The sequence below is a fragment of the Carassius carassius genome, chromosome 1 (genome assembly GCF_963082965.1).
Source record: "Carassius carassius chromosome 1, fCarCar2.1, whole genome shotgun sequence".
Classification (NCBI taxonomy): Eukaryota; Metazoa; Chordata; class Actinopteri; order Cypriniformes; family Cyprinidae; genus Carassius; species Carassius carassius.
Window position 1 is genome coordinate 4,160,008 of NC_081755.1, and position 19,941 is coordinate 4,179,948.

Below are 19,941 nucleotides of genomic sequence, written 5' to 3' on the forward strand. Positions count from 1 at the left end.
CTCATCATAACGTAAATACATAAATAACGCTGCTTATCCTTAAAGCATTTTAAAATCTCAAAGGGTACATTTTTGATTAAAGATTACTATTATCATTACTACTCGTAATGGAAGAAAAATAAATTTGAAGTTTAAGGCTAAAGTGCTCCTTGTCATTTACGGTTAGTGGGTCTCCGGCACAGGGCCAAATCAATATGATCCTTGCTCAGCCAGTCAAAAGCCTTTTTTAAGTTTTACCGTGCAAACCCCTTACGGAAAACAGCAATACTGGCAGACCTTTATCTAGTGTCCATGACCTTTACAAACATCTCTAACGTGATCTGCATGGTTATTTATTGACTAGGTGTCCTTTATATTGGTCTTTGCATGAATTTTTTCACATAGCTGATGAATTGGCAGCCAAAATGACAGCAACAGTTCAACTCCTTTACTTATTTCTGGCATTCTGTCCCGTATCTGAGGGGATTCGCCTCAATTGTCCTTTTCCATTTCTGAATCAGAATGCACACCTGGGTTCAGGGAAACCTTGTGCAACGATGCAATTGCAGACCAATTTGTCTTGTCCCAGTGTGAACCTGTCTGTAAGTGAAAATGTGCGACTGGATCCTGCAAAATGGCATCTGGAGAGTCTGTCACTGAAGGTGAGATTTTAAGAAGCAAGCATACTAATTAATAATATTATTTTTTGCATATAGAAAATAATGTCACAACCCTTCCTGTCAGGACATACATGGTTTTTATATTTTTATGTTGATAAAATGTGGTTAAGAAAGAATGCGTTATATTAAATGAAATATGTCAAATTAGGAAAATTTTTGATTCAGAATATAGCAGTCTGCATGCACTTGATCACAAATAAAATTGTATTAAAAAAACATTAAATAGCAAATATTATGGAATTATTGTTTAGCCTGTCAAAAACTAAATAGTCTCAAAAAAATAAATTTAAAGGATATGTGCTGCATTTTATGTATCATCAGCTATTTTTAAGATCAAAGACCACAATAGGAAATAAAGCAGCATTAGCATTGGTAATATACTTGTCACACACTTAATGCTGTGGTGAGCGGGGGATGAGGCCGGGAAAGCATACATTTAAAAATAATGCTGCTTTTTTATATTCTAGGGTTCAATTTAAAAGATTTTGTGTTTTCTTTCAATATGACCATTAGAAAAGAGCCATATTGTGTATTTTTATGTTTGTCGTCTTGTATATTTAAAATATGCATGATGAATTTTTGGTTAAATCAGTAGTAAACATGAGGAAGCCTCTCATTGCCTTTTCACGAAACCATTTTACATGCATAACCCTTAATGTTCCCTTTTAAAAGTACATGACCCTGTGTCATAGTGTTGATGCTATGGGAATGTTAATGCTGTGAAAGTCAAACATAAAAATAGCTAGTCAAGAAATAGGTCAAGACCAACTTCAGGGATCGGGACCACTGTAATCTTGACTGGATGGTGGCAGTACCACACTCCACCAGAAAACAAGTAGCCAAGTGCTCATATGTTCCTTAACAGCCTTCTTTCTTGAATTGTTCTTGTCCAGTGTCTGCGTCTTTTCACTTCAAATGTTATGAGTGCTAAAAATGTCTTTATACTTGTTTTAAACAGAGTTGTGGATGTCTTTTAACCCTTTACACTCATCTATGTGGGTATCTGCTAATCTTCATTAGTTTGTTGTTCTTGTTCTGTCTCTTCCTTTTTTTCCAACTGTCAAACACCAGCCCGGTATACTGTTGACACCTTGTGGACAAAGTAAGTAGTGTAAAAATTATTCACAAGTGCTTGTGCAAGCTGCGGGTACGTTGTACGTGCGGTTAAAAAATTGTCAGTGCATGTACAGTACTGTCTCATTCTAATGACACAGAAAACACAAATCTCTGACATTCACTGATTAAAAAAAACCCCACTGAGGCCTAAAAACCTCAGTTCCAGTTAAACTGAGGTTAAAAACCGACACTTCCGGCTTCGCTACCGTTCGGACGTTCTAGCTTACTGCTCTGCGCTTTGCTTCTTATTTCTGTACTTTTATCTGATTTTTCTAAGATTTTTACTTCAGCAGATCAGCACAGTGCTCAAACAACAGATTTTTGGCACAAACCCTAAAACTAAAAACTCTTTGGGACTGGAATAATACTACAAAAAGAAGACTTTGCCTCCCACTGCCAGCAGCTTACATTCCGGAAACGGGATAACAACTGCCTACATTCAGAGAAAAGAGAGGGAAAATGCCTCCTGTTGGATCTACTTGTTGCATGAACTGCTGCAAACTTCTACAAAGGAATGTGATTCTTGAAACAAAGTTAATTGCTGGACTTCCAAAACAGGCGGAACACTCATCAGAACATCTTGGACCCTCTCAGCATACAGCCAGTGAGTCCAATGAATCTTCTGAATCTCAACAGTTTATACCAAGTGTAGAGGAACAAGTCGAAACTGATCGCCACACTAATCGATGGCACAAACAGGGAGCGAGACCCAAAGTGAGTGAAGTGACATTCAGCCAAGTATGGTTACCCATAATCAGAATTCGTGCTCTGCTTTTAACCCATCCAAAGTGCACACACACACAGCAGTGAACACACATACACACTGTGAACACACACACGGAGCAGTGGGCAGCCATTTATGCTGTGGCGCCCAGGGAGCAGTTGGGGGTTCAATGCCTTGCTCAAGGGCACCTAAGTTGTGGTATTGAAGGTGGAGAGAGAACTGTACATGCACTCCCCCCACCCACAATTCCTGCCGGCCCGAGACTCGGACTCACAACCTTTCAATTGCGAGTCCAACTCTCTAACCATTAGACCACGACTTCTCCACGAGGACACGAGACATCAGATTTTCATCAGATTTTCACGAGTTTCTCGCATTGCTGCCATAGCTTCCTCTACCCCAGATACGACTATGACAAGGCTTGTAAATACCAGTATTCTACCACCCCCTATACATCTTGAGAAAAGATTTGAAGCATTAATGAATGCGGGTGAGGAATCTCCAAATGTGATTAAAAATCTATTGGATCAGCCAGCAGCTAACACCTCTACTAAGAGGCGCTCAAGGTTGAGCAGACAGAAGTCGTGGCCTAATGGTTAGAGAGTCGGACTCCCAATCGAAAGGTTGTGAGTTCGAGTCCCGGGCCGGCAGGAATTGTGGGTGGGGGGAGTGCATGTACAGTTCTCTCTCCACCTTCAATACCACGACTTAGGTGCCCTTGAGCAAGGCATTGAACCCCCAACTGCTCCCCGGGCGCCGCAGCATAAATGGCTGCCCACTGCTCCGTGTGTGTGTTCACAGTGTGTATGTGTGTTCACTGCTGTGTGTGTGTGCACTTTGGATGGGTTAAATGCAGAGCACAAATTCTGAGTATGGGTCACCATACTTGGCTGAATGTCACTTCACTTCCATCACTTCCATTCGACAGCGGCATTCAGCTCAGAGCACAGCTGAGCCCAGGACTCTGATAGTGGGTGACTCTATTATCAGAAACATCAGTAGCAGGACTACAAAAACATGCTGCCTTCCTCAAGCAACGGTCTCTGATGTGAACAAGGAACTTCAGAACATTCTGATGAAGCACAAGACTGCAAATCGAATCATCATCCATGTGGGGAAGAATGATATTCGGAAAGAGCAGTCAGAACTCCTTAAGAAGGACTTCAGTGAACTCTTTGAAACACTTCGAAGACTCAAAGTACAGACGTTTATCAGTGGACCACTCCCAGCAAAGGGAACAAATAAGTTTTCACGGTTGCTTGGGCTGAACACATGGCTACAAAGATCTTGCAGTATAAAAGGTGTGAATTTCATCGACAACTTCAATCTTTTCTGGGGCCATAGACAATTGTTTAACAGGATGGCCTCCACCCAAACAAACTTAGTGCTAGAGTGTTTAAGGACAATCTACTTTTCCCTCCGTCATCCTTCAGGAGAGTGTGTTAATCAATTCAGCACACACACACCGGGTCCGAGTCATCATGTGGTTGACATATCCCACAAGGACACTGATAACACCATGCAGTCACAACAAGCACTGCTGATGGACACTATACCAGCTGAGCCCTGCCCACAGAGCTCCTCACAGATAGATTGTGATGTTTCAAAACAGCTACAAGACTCAGCATCCAAGGACGACTTTCTGGAGAACAGCCAGGGAAGCCAGGACAACATATCACAGTCACCGGAAACACCAGAGACACAGCCCCACTCACCGGACATATTATCCCTCTCTCCAGCATCTCCACTTCTGTGCTTCTCACAGAAAATGGAGGAATAGGTGTATGCTGGGAATAAACTCTCTCACTCATTTGCTGCAAGCCCGCAGATATCAACTAAAAAACGGCGGGCCCTTCAACCAAGCCTGTGGACCCTGCTCCTGTGAGAGTTCTCCCACCGCTGCCTCAACGCCTGGGCCCAAACCCTCTATCTGCTGAAGGTGAACCAAAAACAACTGATAGCAGCTCTCAGTGATATGTGTTGGGTCCCCGCTATAATAGCAGCAACATTCACAAATTCTTACAGAACAAGCGGGAACCCAGTGTGCCTGTAGCTTTCTCCATTTCAGTTTTATCACGTGATAGAAAGTCTAAGGCCTTCTCAAGCCAAAGGGCAAACTCATCTAATCTGCAGCCTATTATGCATCAAACTAGCCATCAAATTAGCATCTTTAACCCTCTGAAGTCGATTAACACGGATACGCGTTTTGAGTCATTTTCTCCTGATAACCCCGAAAAGAACTTAAATTACACTTTCAGTTTTAATCGTACAGATAAGAGCAATACATCAATCGAATCTGTAAAGGGTCTACTTTTTTTGGATACAGACATAAAAACAACAAAACTTTGTGCACTTATAAAATAAAGATAACAAACAAGGTGTGCTGTCTGCAGCCTTTGTCTGCGCTGATCTTCATTTACAAACACATCATTAAAATGAACTGTAACTCCATGAATACTCAACGAAAATACATGTGCGAGATATCTATAGAAAGCTTGACATGTCTACTTTTAAACTAAACAAGTGCCACCGAAAACAGATATTCTGTGATAAAGTAATCCATATGAAAACAACGCAATGTCTGTTTTTCATGTCTCCCTTCATTATATCTAATGTGACCACGCCCCCGCGCTGAACGCGCTATTCAGATTCAAACTGAAGCGCGCGGCTTGAATACGCCCATAACAGAAGAAAAAGCAGCGAGACTGTTCTTCAAGTTCTTTTATTTTACTGTTTGCTTCGCGATGAGAGGAATAAGACATAAATCACCCCAAAAAGATGTGATGTGGTTGAGGATTTGAGAAATGGATTTCCTCAGAAAAAAAATAATAAAGCACTTTATTCAGCAGAGATCATAAACATGAGTAAGTCTCTTTTTATTTATTTATTAGTTTTCACATAACGTCTAAAAATTTTACTTGTTAGACTTTTTCCAAAGACTTTTTCCAAACTATAATTCCTGAATAATAATATAATCAAGTGAAACATTATGAAGTTTCAATAACAATATACAATACTATACCATTCAAAAGCTTGATGTAAATAATATAAATGTAACAAATAAATAACTGTAGGCTAACAAATGTAAAAACAATGCTGTTCTTTCAATTTATTCCCCCTAAAAAACCTAAAAAATATTCTCAGCTCTTTTCAACATTAATAATAATAGTAATAATGATAATAATAACAACAATAAATGTTTTTTTTTTTGTAGAAAATAAGATTGTTAAAAGGATTTCTGAAGGATTGTGTGACTGGAGTAATGATGCCAAAAATTTGTTTGAAAGTCAGCTTTGATTGTTCCTGATAAACTGTTTAACTGCTCCCCCTAGTGGATATTAAATTATGTTGTGGGATAATTAAATATATTCTTAATAAACTACAAACATAAAATTATATAGATTTATTTTGCTCTCACATTCTTTCTTGTAACTCCTTCCTCTCAGTGGCACAGCTGACTGAGAGGCTCATTATGCAGCTCATTATGCAGGCCTTTGTCTTCTCAGGTGTAAGTCACAATGATATTCATGGTAGTTGACGCCTACTCGCATATGACTTTTACCAACAAAAAGTTTCTTAGAAAATGTAAATCAATATATTGTTTTCTGTAAGTTAGTAAACAAGATGATTTTCACATAATTTAGAAAAAAAAATTCTAGGCTACAAGCTCCAGTTCTCAAAAATCCCGGGAACCATTGTTCTTTATGTGTTTTTTTGCCTTTTTCAAATGTGTTTTAACATTTTTAGTTTTTCACTAACCACGCATAATATTTTTTTTTTTCAAAGACACAATCAGGTATATACATGCATTTAACATATTATTATAACCCAGTTTGTGCTGTTTACAGTGAGATTAGACTTTACCCATTCAGATATTTATAAGAAACTGAAAAAAGCACAAATGTCAGGGCATGACAAAACTTCTCCAGGCCCCAAAAATACCCTTAGACTCCAGAGGGTTAAACATTCGCTCACAAAAAATAAATCATTTCTAATCAATGACTTTATAACCACAAACAATCTGGATTTTATATTTCTAAATGAAACATGGCTTGAAGACAGCTGCAATGCAACAGTCCTTAATGAAGCAGCCCCTCCTAACTTCACTTACATGACTGTCTGCAGGACTGTTAGGAGAGGTGGAGGTGTAGCTGCTCTATTTAAAGATGTCTATCAATGCAAGCAAGTGTCATTTGGTCAGTACTTGTCTTTTGAATATCTAGGGATTGTACTGAAAGGTGCTCCACGTATTCTGTTTATTATTATTTACAGGCCTCCAAAATACTCTCCAGCCTTTGTTGAAGAGGTCACAGAAATGTTATCAATGATTTCCTCAGAGTTTGACTGTTTTGCTATTGCAGGGGATTTTAATATTCACATAGACAATGCAGAAAACAAAACTACAAAAGAAATGATAACGGTTCTAAACACTTTTGACTTGATTCAGCAACACACAAAGGTGGACACACTCTAGACTTAATTATCAGTAGGGGTCTAAACATTTCATCCATTGTTATTAAGGACATAGCACTATCTGATCACTTCTGTATTTTCTTTGATATTTTGATGTCTGCTACAACTGAATCTAGATCGGTCTCTGTCAGAAGGAGATGCATTAACGAGAACACAAGTGTAGTATTTATGGAGGCTATATCTTTAACACCAAGCATTTCTGCAGACTCTGTTGATATTCTCCTTGATTCCTTAAACTCAAAAGTTAAGAATGTTATTGATGATATAGGTCCAATAACAGTCAGTAAGAAAACAAACAGAGAAATCAGTTTGGAGAAGATCAACAGCAGTTCAGACTATGAACAGACAATGCAGAAAAGCAGAGCGGATGTGGCAGAAGACAAAACTTGAAATTCACTATAGCATCTATAAAGACAGCCTTCATGTTTTTAATGTGAAACTAGCCACAGCTAGACAGAATTTCTTCTCAGACCTTATAAACAGTAACTTAAACAACACTCGTACTCTTTTTGCCACTGTTGAGAGACTGACAAACCCCCCAAGTCAGATTCCCAGTGAAATGCTCTCAGACAGCAAATGCAATGAGTTTGCTTCCTTCTATTCTGACAAGATAATCAATATCAGGAGGGCGATTAGCACATCCTCAAGTAATGCAGAGGTCAGACAGATTGAAAGACATAGTGCAGCACCTAAAATCATCAACCTGCTATCTTGACACACTACCCACATCTTTTTTCAAAAGTATGCTTAACTGCTTAGAAGCAGATCTCTTAGAAGTGGTGAATGCCTCACTTCTTTCTGGGACATTTCCAAACTCCCTGAAAACAGCAGTTGTTAAGCCCCTCCTGAAAAAGAGCAATCTTGATAACACCATTTTGAGCAATTTTAGACCAATATCTAATCTTCCTTTATACGCAAAATTATAGAAAAGGTAGTTTTTAATCAGCTGGACAAATACTTAAACTCAAATGGATACCTAGACAAATTTCAGTCTGGTTTCCGACCGGATCACAGCACAGAGACAGCACTCATTAAGATAATAAATGATATTCGCTTAAATTGTGACTCTGGCAATATATCAGTGCTGGTATTGCTAGATCTCAGTGCTGCGTTTGACACTGTCGATCATAACATACTACTAGAGAGACTGGAAAACTGGGTCGGGCTTTCTGGGGTGGTACTCAAATGGTTCAAGTCATACTTAGAAGGGAGAGGCTATTATGTGAGTCTAGGAGAGCATAAGTCTAAGTGGACGTCCATGACATGAGGAGTCCCACAAGGGTCAATTCTTGCACCACTCTTGTTTAGCCTGTATATGCTCCCACTAAGTCAAATAATGAGAAAGAACCAAATTGTCTATCACAGCTATGCTGATGATACCCAGATTTACCTAGCCTTATCTCCAAATGACTACAGCCCAATTGACTCCCTCTGCCAATGCATTGATGAAATTAATAGTTGGATGTGCCAGAACTTTCTTCAGTTAAACAAGGAAAAAACTGAAGTCATTGCATTTGGAAACAAAGATGAAGTTTTCAAGGTAAATGTGTAACTTGGCTCTAGGGGACAAACAACAAAAAATCAAGGCAGGAATCTTGGTGTGATTCTGGAGACAGACCTTAGTTTCAGTAGTCATGTCAAAGTAACTAAATTAGCATACTATCATTTAAAAAACATTGCAAGAATTAGATGTTTTGTTTCCAGTCAAGACTTTGAGAAACTTGTTCATGCCTTTATCACCAGCAGGGTGGACTATTGTATTAGGCTCCTCACCGGCCTTCACAAGAAGACCATTAGACAGCTGCAGCTCATCCAGAACACTGCTGCCAGAATTCACTGGATACACTGGCTTCCAGTTACATTTAGGATTGATTTTAAAGTACTTTTACTCTACTCGTCTATAAGTCACTCAATGACCTAGGACCGAAATATATTGCACATTTGGTCACTGAATATAAACATAACAGAGCACTCAGATCATTAGGATCGAGTCAGTTAGAAATACCAAGGGTTCACACAAAACAGGGGGAGTCCTCCTTTAGTTACTATGCCGCCCACAGTTGGAATCAACTTTCAGAAGAGATCAGATGTGCTAAAACACTAGTCACATTTAAATCTAAACTTAAAACTCATCTTTTAAGCTGTGCATTTATTGAATGAGCACTGTGCGATGTCCGAACATTTTCGATTTTAAATTTTCAGTTTTTTTTGTTGTTTTTTTTTCATGTAAAATTATTTTCTATTTCTGTTTTTAAATTCCTTTTAAATAAGTCCATTTTTCAGTCATCTTCAAAGTTTTAAAATTGCTTGTACTATTTTTGTTATTATTTTTCTTCATGCTTATTTTACTTTCTTTTATGTAAAGCACTTTGAATTACCATTGTGTACGAAATGTGCTATATAAATAAATTTGCCTTGCCTAAAAAGTAACCTTAAATCTAATGCTAGATCCACAAAAAGCCAGAGCTTTCCCTATACTATCTTTTTTTTCCCATCGTCTCAAGAATTATCTGAGTACACACGTTACTGAAACAAAACAATGTAGTATACATGACAGACCAGTATGTGGCACTGTAATTCTGCCACAGAGATACACTAAAAACAGAGAAAAAGACTTTGAATATGTGCATAAACCTAAAAACAAACATGGAACAATACATTTATTAATCAGTGTTAATGTTAGTTAAAAAAGACAATGATTCAGTGTTTGTTCATGTTGTTGTTGCTGTTGCATGACATAGCCATGTCTGACTAGGGGTGAGTGTGGGCTGATGACATTGTTTTAGAAAATATACAGGTTGGCTGTCCACACGAGAACGCAAGGCAGTCATTTCAGTTTTATCCACTCTCCCAAAACGTCTATACGATACAAAATTTTTGCATATACAGCTAAATGCGTGTCTGTGTGGACAGGACCTAATGGTGCGTTCACACCAGACGTAAATGCGCGAGTGATTTACATGTCAAGTCAATGCAAAGACGCGACTAGACAACCTGCGGCACGATTCGCTCGAGTTAAAAAATCAGAACTTAGGCGAAAATTCGCGCCGCGTTATCCAATCAGGAGCTTGCTTTAGTGACTTGATTACGACGTAGTAAGCGGAGGAAAAATCCAAAACAATAATGAAGGAATTATATTTTATGTTTAACCACAAAAGAGACATCAGTGCCAGTGGCAAATTTCAGAAGCACAAGCCAAGTCAAGACTGCTCTCGTCGGTAACATGATCACTGAGCTCCCGCTGATCGCCTCCGAGATTGGCGAAACACATTTTTAAATAAGCAGTGTCTTTATAAATAAACCGCATATTTGAGTTTAAAACCACTACATTCTCTCCTGAAATACTTTTAAAACTACATTTCATGAAACGATAACAGAAATATTTGTAAAATTATCTGAATAATTCGTGGTTGGGATCAGAATGCTGCGTGAACTCATCTGGCAGAAGCCCCTTCCATGACGCGAGTAAACTCGAAATGCTCAAGCACCCAACTACGCATGAATATCGCGATTTATTCGTGCAAGTCGTGTCTGGTGTGAACGCCCCATGAGATCTAAAAGCTAACAGCCTTTTTGGCTAATTATGTTACATTTACAGTCATGTTTATTAATGTGCATTAATGTGCAATAAACTATCTAAAGTAATACTAGTATGTTGCCATTGTGATGTACCTATGATGACTTGACAACTGAGTGCAGGCATCTCACTGGATGTGTCAAATTGAAATTCCATCATGTGCAATCAAACCTATACAAATGATCCTGAATGCAGCAGCATGACTGGTCTTTAATGAGCCCATCTTAACCCTTTTGTTTATTTTTCTGCACTGGGTAGAAGGACACTCACAAATTGAGCAATTGCATCACAACAACAAAATTATCAAGGGGGGGGGGACTTTTTCAATGGAGTTACCTCTGAAGTACCACTGTCATATATCTTTATATCATTTGACCTTGGTTGTAAATCTTTTTCTTTTTAGGTGGAAAAAACCTGCAGTTTCATGGTGTTTCAACAAGACAAAGAAAGCCAACATTTTCCTGGAGGATTCTATTCAAACATTGATATAAATTCCATCATTACTCAGAAAGAATTTTTGTGTATTTGTCCAAAATTACACAATAGATACAAACGTGCTCCCAGAGCACATGATTTTAATAAAAAACATCTAGTGGACAGTCCTAAATCTCCATGTGACACAGACTATTGGAAGGAGAAGTGGGATGATGCCATGAATTACAGAAAAAAATGTGCGAACAAGAATACAGAGTTTCACGAACCAGAGACACAGTCCTTCATGGCAAGACAAGATCTCAGTGATATCAGTAAAATATTCACACGTGACCTTAAATATGAAATTAAAGGTCATAATAACAAAGCTCATAATAACATTTTATACAGAAGCATGAACAAAATGTATATTTATGATGTCAAATTAGAAAATGGAGTTCCAAAAGTTTGTCAAAGATGTGATTATGTTGTGGCTGGCCTTGACAACAATGGTAAGCCAGTTCATTATCAAGCAGTTACAAAACATATTGCCGAACAGTTTCCACAGGAAAATATGGAAACTGAAAGAACACTCAAAAAAATTGATGCACCTAAAGAATTAAAATCAGCATCTATGACACTGTCAGACATGCCTGAGATCGAAGGTTGCATGACTGAGGACAAAGATGATGTGACTGAGGACAAAGATGATGTGACTGAGGTCAAAGATGATGTGACTAAAGTCAAAGATATTGCAACTAAGTTTCAAAGTGGTGCAGGCAAATATGTTGTGGCTGGAGGTGTTGTGGCTGGAGGTGTCGTGGCCGGAACTATCATGTCTGTAGCCGGAGGTGGCGCGACTGCAGCTGGAGGTGGTGTGGTCGAAGGTGGCGTGGCCGCAGCCGGAGGTGGTGTGGCCGGAGGTAGTCCAGCCGGAGCTGGTGTGGCCGGAGGTGGTGCGACTGCAGCCGGAGGTGGTGTGGTCGAAGGTGGTGTGGCCGCAGCCGGAGGTGGTGTGGTCGAAGGTGGTGTGGCCGCAGCCGGAGGTGGTGTGGTCGAAGGTGGTGTGGCCGCAGCCGGAGGTGGTGTGGCCGGAGGTGTTATGAATGCAGCCGGAGCTGGTGTGGCCGGAGGTGTCATGACTGCAGCCGGAGCTGGTGTGGCCGGAGGTGTCGTGGTTGCGGCCGGAAGTGTTGCTGCAAATGGTGTGGTGACTGTGGTCAGAGAAAAGACAACCATGACCACACACACAACTGCAACTGGAGAAGAGACAATCATGACCACAACCACGCCTGCTGTTGGAGAAGAGACAACCATGACCACACCCACAACTGCTGTTAGGGAAGAGACAACCGTAACCACACCCACAACTGCTGTTAGGGAAGAGACAACCGTGACCACACCCACGACTGCAGTTGGAGAAGATACAACCATCACCACATCCACGACTACAGTTGGAGAAGAGACAACCATGACCACAACCATGACTGCTGTTAGGGAAGAGACAACCGTGACCATACCCACGATTGCGGTTGGAGAAGAGACAACCTTGACCACAACTACGACTGCTGTTAGGGAAGAGACAATCGTGACCTCAACTGCAACTGTGGTCAGAGAAGAGACAACTATGACCACAACCATGACTGCTGACAAAGAAGAGACAATCGTGACCACAACCGTAACAGCTGTCGAAGAAGAGACACCAAAGACTGGTATCAAAAGTTCTAAAGGAGCATTGATCTTCATAGAATTTTTTTTATACCCTTTACACAGAATTTTTTCTTACCCTTTTTTCTAGTCTTATAACTCAAATATATATATATATATATATATATATATATATATATATATATATATATATATATATATATATATGCTATCAAGGATTTAACAAAGAAAACATCATCAAAGAATGCTGTTTTTAAACTAACAGGAAATTTGAGTTCAGAAACTTACAGGATGTTTTTACAGTACAATGATCTCTTATATGTCAAAAGATCAAGGGTATATTCTGGTTTCTCAGCTCATGACCCCTTTAATACCTGAGATATATTGTATAAACCTCAAAATATCCCAATAAAGGAAAAAAAGTTTATAAACAAATATCAACACAATTAACAGTCACTGACAATTTGGTCAACCACATAAAAGTTGTTTCTCTAGCATTGTTAATAATACATGCATTTAGATTATACCTGTGAATGTTACCTTGAAACTACACACCTAAAACTTTGTATAATAAAATGCACCTCAAAGATTTTTTTCTTCCGCATCTTTAATGTTCCAATTAAACTCTCTTTTCAGTGTACTGTTACTGTGTACTTTATTTAATGTTGAAAGTGTTTCATGTGAGCTTGAATATCATTTTGTGTCACCTTTATAGCCACACTGAAAGCAACAATTGATAATATACCTCAGATATTGAAAAGAAAAAGGAAAACATTGTTAAACTTAACTCAGTGTGAACAAACAAGTGTATTACATGATAAAAAAAACTATAGTCACATATAGGATATGTATTTTAAATAATGGTAAAATGGTTTCATTTTTCTAAATTGTATTTCTGTGTACCCGTCTTTGTTATTGTGGAGACCGGGAGACCAGATTTCTAAAATGGAAATTGGGGACATTTTCTTATCCAATGGTCAAAATATCATTGAAATTTACTTTCTTATTTCACATTCTGGGAACCAATAATTGTTAGCTAGGTTACTGTCTGATTTCGGGAAAGAACAAACAAAACTCCATTAACTAATCAGATAGCTAATATCTGATATAATGCCATAACAACACTTTATAACCATAATTATAGGAATTTGCCTTCAAACTTCAAAAGTTGATGGACGAAATGGGGCATTTGATTGGCTATGGACTGGGAGATTCTTATCTCATCCAATTAAATAATATATTTAAAATAAAACTTTTCTGCCACTATAAACAGTAAAGCTTGCTTCCTTTGATTTGATTGGTCATCTCGATCATTAATGAGCACTGTTATGCTGCCTTTACGTGCTATCAGAAATTTCCCTCTTATAAAGTCATGATTACCAGCTTGGTAGTGACTTGCGTGTGTCTTGGGAAAATGTTATTTAAACCCACATGCTACACCAACAGAAAGAAGAAGAAAAACGCAAATGGTAACTAATGTTAATGTTGACATTGTAAGTGGAAAGCTGCATTGGGAAAATGTTTTCTTGTTTTTGTTTTTGTTTTTAAATATCATTGAAAAATGTCCCAAAACTATTTTCAATACGTACATGGCGAACTTTATCAGTATTGTTATATTCCACTTAAACGTGCCTGCCCTGATGTATATAATGGCCATGCACAAGTCCATAATTTTCTTTATTGGGCCATTACCTCTATCAAATCTCCATCCACAGAATGGTGCATATGAAAGATGTGTGTAAAAATAACAAAGAATAAATAAACAACAAAGGATATTTCTTCATTCTAGTGGATTCTGGTGCTTACAATTTAGATGCCCATACCATGAAGTTAAATTATAGGTCAGCACACTCTCCACCAACGATTTGTAGGCAATCTCCAATATGTTTTAAATTACAATAAACCTACAGGTTCTCCATATTAGAAATAGACATTGCATGCATTTTTTCAAAATATTATTAGTGTTATCGACAAAACTCAATTTACTGTCTATATATGTGCCAAGATATTTAAAATGATATACAAACTCAACCGCGTGACCCTCTATCATTACCGGCACAACTGCAACATCTTGCCTAGTACGACTAACTTACTCCTTGGTTTTCTTTATATTTAATACCAGTGCACTATTATTACACCAGCACAGGAGTTCCTCAACATATTTCATATATTCAACCGACTCATTTATATCACCTTTTTTGAAAAGTCCTACCAAAGCCATGTTATCTGCATACTTAAATAGTTTAAAAATAGAATTGTTTATCATAAAATCATTAATATACAGTGAAAATAATACTGGTGATATGACACTTCCTTGAGGGGCCCCCATATTAACAGTGCATTCATCTGACAATTATACCGTACCCTCTGAGTACGGGACAACAAAAGGTCCTTAATCCACAAAACCAGGTACCCGTTGACACCAATGGATATTAACCATTCTAACAAAATATCAATCCTCATTGTGTTAAATGCTGATGTAAAATCTAAAAATAGAATTCTTGCATATGCATTTGAATTTTGTAAATGATAGGTTACAAAATTCATCATAGTTAACACAGCATCGTCTATATGCAAACTGCAGAGGATCAATACTTGAACCAACAGATGACATTAGATATTTAACAAGAATCCTTTCCATAGTTTTACATAACACAGATGGTTAAGGCTATAGGGCGAAGATCATTCACAGTATAAACGAAAGGTCTTTAAGGTACTGGATTATCATACTTTCCATAAGGGAGGTACAATTCCAGCTTGCAACAAAGCCTGGAATAGCCTTGTCAAAACACATTTCAACTTATGACAACAGCTCTTTAAAACTTTACCACTAATACCATCAGGCCCCCTAGCTTTACTAGGCTTAATCTTAGAAAAGGAAGCAACCACATTCAACTCCGTCAAATTAATAGGGGCAAAATATGGTATGGTCTGACAAATACTATAGCAGTTAAGACGGCTAGCCTCAGTATCAAATCTGTTAAAAAAAGTTATTAATATCATTGATAGGGATAGTAATTGGTGGATCACTATGCCTTTTACCATTCCTATCCATCATAATATTCAGACCATCCCACGCTTGCTGAACATTGCCTGTAATAAAATTTCCCTCAATCTTATTCCTATAATGTATGTAATGTAGCTTCCCTCAATTTACCCTTTACAACTCTTTTACACTCTCTAAAAGTAATAAAATTACCACTACAAAATGTTGTCATAGGGCTGCTTGAGCAATCTTCTGAGCATTTCTGTTTCAAAGGATGTGTGGCATTGATGGCATTGTGGATGCCATTGATGGTTGCCACATTTGAATTCAGAGACCATAGTTTAAAAACTATGGGAACAGAGAACTGAATATTTGAAAATGTTTTTAAGGACTGTCAGTCAGTTCATTAAAATAGAGTTTTAATCAGTGATCTGCTATTGCTAAAACTAGTGTATCGATCAAGTGCTTGATACTAAATGTACAGATCGAAAATTTTGCTCGTATCAATGCTAAAACGTACCCGACAAGGGCTTATGCTGTTGCCTAAATTAGAGTTCTGATCATATGGTGTACTGCTTTACAGGTGCACGCTCATCTTTTAGCTGTTTAAAAGAGCCCCCTTCGTTACTCCTATTTCCATAGGCGATCCCGCCCCATACACTTAGCAGATCTTTGCTTAAAGCTATTAAGAGGTTTATATATTGTCCAGCATCATGTGCTAGTTCTGCCGTTGCATAGGAGGGATTCATGCTTTTGCTAGTATGGGTGTTCGAATCCTTGAAAATGCTGGAAATTAATGCAGTGTTTTCAAGGTTAATTATAAAAATGCTTGGATTTAAATAAGTGTCTGGAAATGCGTGCATTGAGTTAATATTAACTTTTTACTGAATGGGTAACCATGGTTCATTTTATAAGCAGCTCCACTTGAGTCTGCACCCAAGGCTGTATCAGTGCTCTATCAACACGAGCTCTCCGATAAAAGAAAAAGTCTCCTTGGTTTGTTTTCCACGGGAGAGCGTGCGCTTGAGCATATAAGGCAAACAAAAAATTCCCTGCTCATTTAAACTACATTCTAAGACCGCATGCATACAATCTTATGCAGGGTTCCCCAGCATCGGGGTAGGTATTATCGGCATTAAACATGGCGTTGAACGCTACAGTCGTGTTCAGATCATGCGTCACTGGACTGGACTCTCTCGAACATCGTCATCACAAACAGCAGAACGACGTAAACAAGAATTCATTTGTGGCGTAGTCCGCGAGATGCAGTGGAATCATCAGTTATCAATCAGGGATATGTTGCACGTTCTGTAAATTAAATTCCGAATGGATTAACCATCTGTTATGCTATAAAAATCACATATCGAAGGATGTGTGAACAGGATGTATCATTCCCCCACAAACATTAAATGTTATTGTGACTAAATCTAAGGACATCATATATTGTAAGGACATTCATACAAACTGTTGTACCAGTCCAAATGCGCCGCCTGTTGGCAATTTGATAATTTTGTCTAGAACAATGAAATTACTAATGCGCCTCAAAATGCTAAGTTTTACAAGTAAGGGTGTCCATGGGGTATCTATGCATGTGCTTAACTAAGGTAAAAGTATGTATGCAAAAAAGGTAATTTGCCCAGTCGTAAAGTGCTGGAAATGAAATGTCTTTGGAAGTGCTTAGATTTACTCGAAGGCGTAAGAAAGCTGGTGTACCATTCTCTGAACAACAGGGGGCGACAAGGACTAACCATCCTCTGAAACCATCGGGAATCACTAGTGAGAAGTACTGGCTGCATCCGATCTTAGGCAGCTGACTCGCTGAGCATCAGGTATCAGGTCTGTTCGACTCACCAGCACTGTGCAAACCGATCGTAATCTGACTGAAGCAGTGCATACAGGGTAGAATATTGTCCGACTGAGACTGACGTGTGGCATCAAAGTACCGCGAAAGTGTTTCGAGAGCTGCCGGCTGATTCAGCCTGCAGTTTCTCCAAAGTGACTGCAGGAGCGCTGATGACGACAGAGCTGTTCACGATAGGCCAGATTTACCACATGACTACGATCACGTGTGTTTAGGGGTTTATTCAACATTTCAGTTCCAATAATGGTCACAAATCTGTGTTTTATAATGGTAAAAGCTTTTAATGTAGTCGGCTGTTGTATTGAGTCAAGTCATCATCCTACACCGATCAAAGCGTATATACCCCTTCGTATTAGCATTCAAAAAGCATATGATCATGTGAACTTTATTCTTGAAATATATGGTGCCGAATGAGCATCTGTGCTCACTAAATGTTCTGAAAAGTCTGCGTATTTGACAAATTTGCATTTTATTTACTTCATCTGTGATAAGTATGTGAGCACTGTGTGAGTGCCATTAATAGTAACAGAGTGAAGAACCGCATGATCTACAGCTAAATATAGAAGCGCTGGTTATAACCAATGGATATTTCATGCTACATACTTTTAATAATAAATAAAATAATACGACACTGACCGCAAGGGAAGGAGGAGAATGAACAGGAAGATGAGAAGAATGAAGAGGAGGATGAGAAGAAGGAAAAGGACAAGGAGATGGAGAATGAGAAGGAGGATGAGAAGAAGGAAATGGAGAAGGAGTTGGAGGATGAGAAGAATGAGGAGGATGATGAGAAAAGGAAAGGGACTGCTGTTTTCTCCAGCTGGCGAGAACACCCTTGCTACTATGTAAATAAAAAAAAATAAAAAAACCTTAAATGAAGATGGAGAAGTTATTGAATGAGGAGAAAAAAGGGGGCTGCTGTTTTCTACCGCTCTCTCTCACACAGGTGCACACAATGGTAGATAAATTAAGATCAGGTCTGTTCACTCCGCACTCAAACTTGCTTCTAGAAGCAGCGTTCCTCACTGCCTTCTATGGATTTCTTAGAGGAGGGGAATTCACTATCAACTCCAAAAATTTCGACCCCTCTCACGATCTCACAATCGATAATATAGCATTCCACACCAATTACTTTTCCACCTATCTGAAACATTCAAAAACAGACAGAGATAGTTACGTGAGTACCATTAGCATTTCTAGTACAAACGACGGATATTGCCCCCTCTTAGCCATGACCCGGCGGTTAAGCTCACGTAGTAAATCCAATCCTACAGATCCTCTTTTCATCACAGACAAAGGAGAAGCCATGTCCAAGCCTTGGTTTGCCTCACGTCTCCGAACCACATGCCTACATTGTGGCATGGACCCCAAGCTTTATAGCAGCCACTCTTTTTGCATAGGCACGGCCACCACCGCAGCTTCTTTAATCTCTATACCTATGCTCAAAGCCATGGGTCGGTGGTGTTCTTCATCGTATTAATGTTACATTAGGCCTACAGCACAGGACGTTACATCAGCACAAAAAACTTGAACAACTCATTAAAAAAAAATTATATATCCCCGCTGGGAGATCACCCCTTGCCGCGATACCTGAGGGGGCCGCTGTTCTATCCTTACACAGCACAGGATGTTATATCAGCACAAAAAATTTGAGCAACTCATAAAAAAAAAAAATTATATATGCCCGCTGGGAGATCACTCCTTGCCGCGATACCTGAGGGGGGCACTGTTCTATCCCTGAAGCTAGGGACGAACTCCCCAGCGGGAGAGAACACCCTTTGCTGCTATAGCTGCAGGGAACTGCTGTTCATTCTTCAGCAGGGGATGAACACCCCTGCTACTTAAATCAAGAGGGGAATTGCTATTCTCTCCCTCACTTTTTAGAGGGGAGAATACCCCTCTCCTACCATAGGCTGTATTAAGGACATCTCAATAACATTACCATTCTCTGTTACAGGAATGGAACAAAGCAATTTCGGGGGGTCTTCACGCTACTCTCCTACCCATCATACCAAGCTCAGGGACATGCTGCTTTTTCTTGCAGTTCTCTCGCTGGAGAAAATACCCTTCGCTGCTATTACCAGCTACTTTAATTATTCTCTATTCTCTGCCTCATTAGAAGGGAGAATACCCCTTCGCTAGCCAGTAGGCTATATTAAGGATATCTCAATAACACTGTCTTTTCTCTTTGCAGGACTGGAACAAGGTTGGTTTAAGGGGGGTTCTTCTTCAGGAAGTAATACTTCTCATTATGTTTTGGGGGTTAATGTTAAAGCTCTTGTATGTTCAATTATTCTGGGAGTAAGAACCCCCATAAGGAACCATACCGCCAAAGATAAATTGTGTTCAATAAACTCAAGTAAACTTGCCAAAGTGTTTCCTGTCTGAAATATATCAGTTAACTGAACGAGACTGAGTTATTGTTTTTTGTTAAGCTGATGTTTTTATGGCACTATCACTACACAA

At 39.0% G+C, this 19,941-nt stretch overlaps 1 protein-coding gene across 3 annotated transcripts; it reads left to right on the forward strand.

Annotated features, from left to right (window-relative positions):
- The first annotated feature begins 397 nt into the window (after positions 1-397).
- On the forward strand, positions 398-12,767 carry LOC132102764 (streptococcal hemagglutinin-like). 3 transcript variants are annotated; one of them, XM_059507519.1, is made up of 3 exons: positions 398-641; positions 10,953-11,832; positions 11,899-12,767. In XM_059507519.1, exons 1-3 carry the CDS (start codon positions 405-407, stop codon positions 12,756-12,758), a joined length of 1,977 nt encoding a protein of 658 aa, XP_059363502.1. In that variant the 5' UTR covers positions 398-404; the 3' UTR covers positions 12,759-12,767. The 3 variants fall into 3 exon arrangements, with proteins under 3 accessions (XP_059363502.1, XP_059363581.1, XP_059363419.1); XM_059507598.1 differs by having other exon boundaries at positions 10,953-11,775; positions 11,884-12,767; XM_059507436.1 differs by having other exon boundaries at positions 10,953-12,767.
- The last annotated feature ends 7,174 nt before the right edge of the window (positions 12,768-19,941 follow it).

Coding starts and splice junctions, on each gene's coding strand:
- LOC132102764 (XM_059507436.1), top strand. CDS start 405: ATGACAGCAACAGTTCAACTCCTTTACTTATTTCTGGCATTCTGTCCC. Junction 642..10,952: donor TGGAGAGTCTGTCACTGAAG/GTGAGATTTTAA, acceptor TTTTCTTTTTAG/GTGGAAAAAACCTGCAGTTT.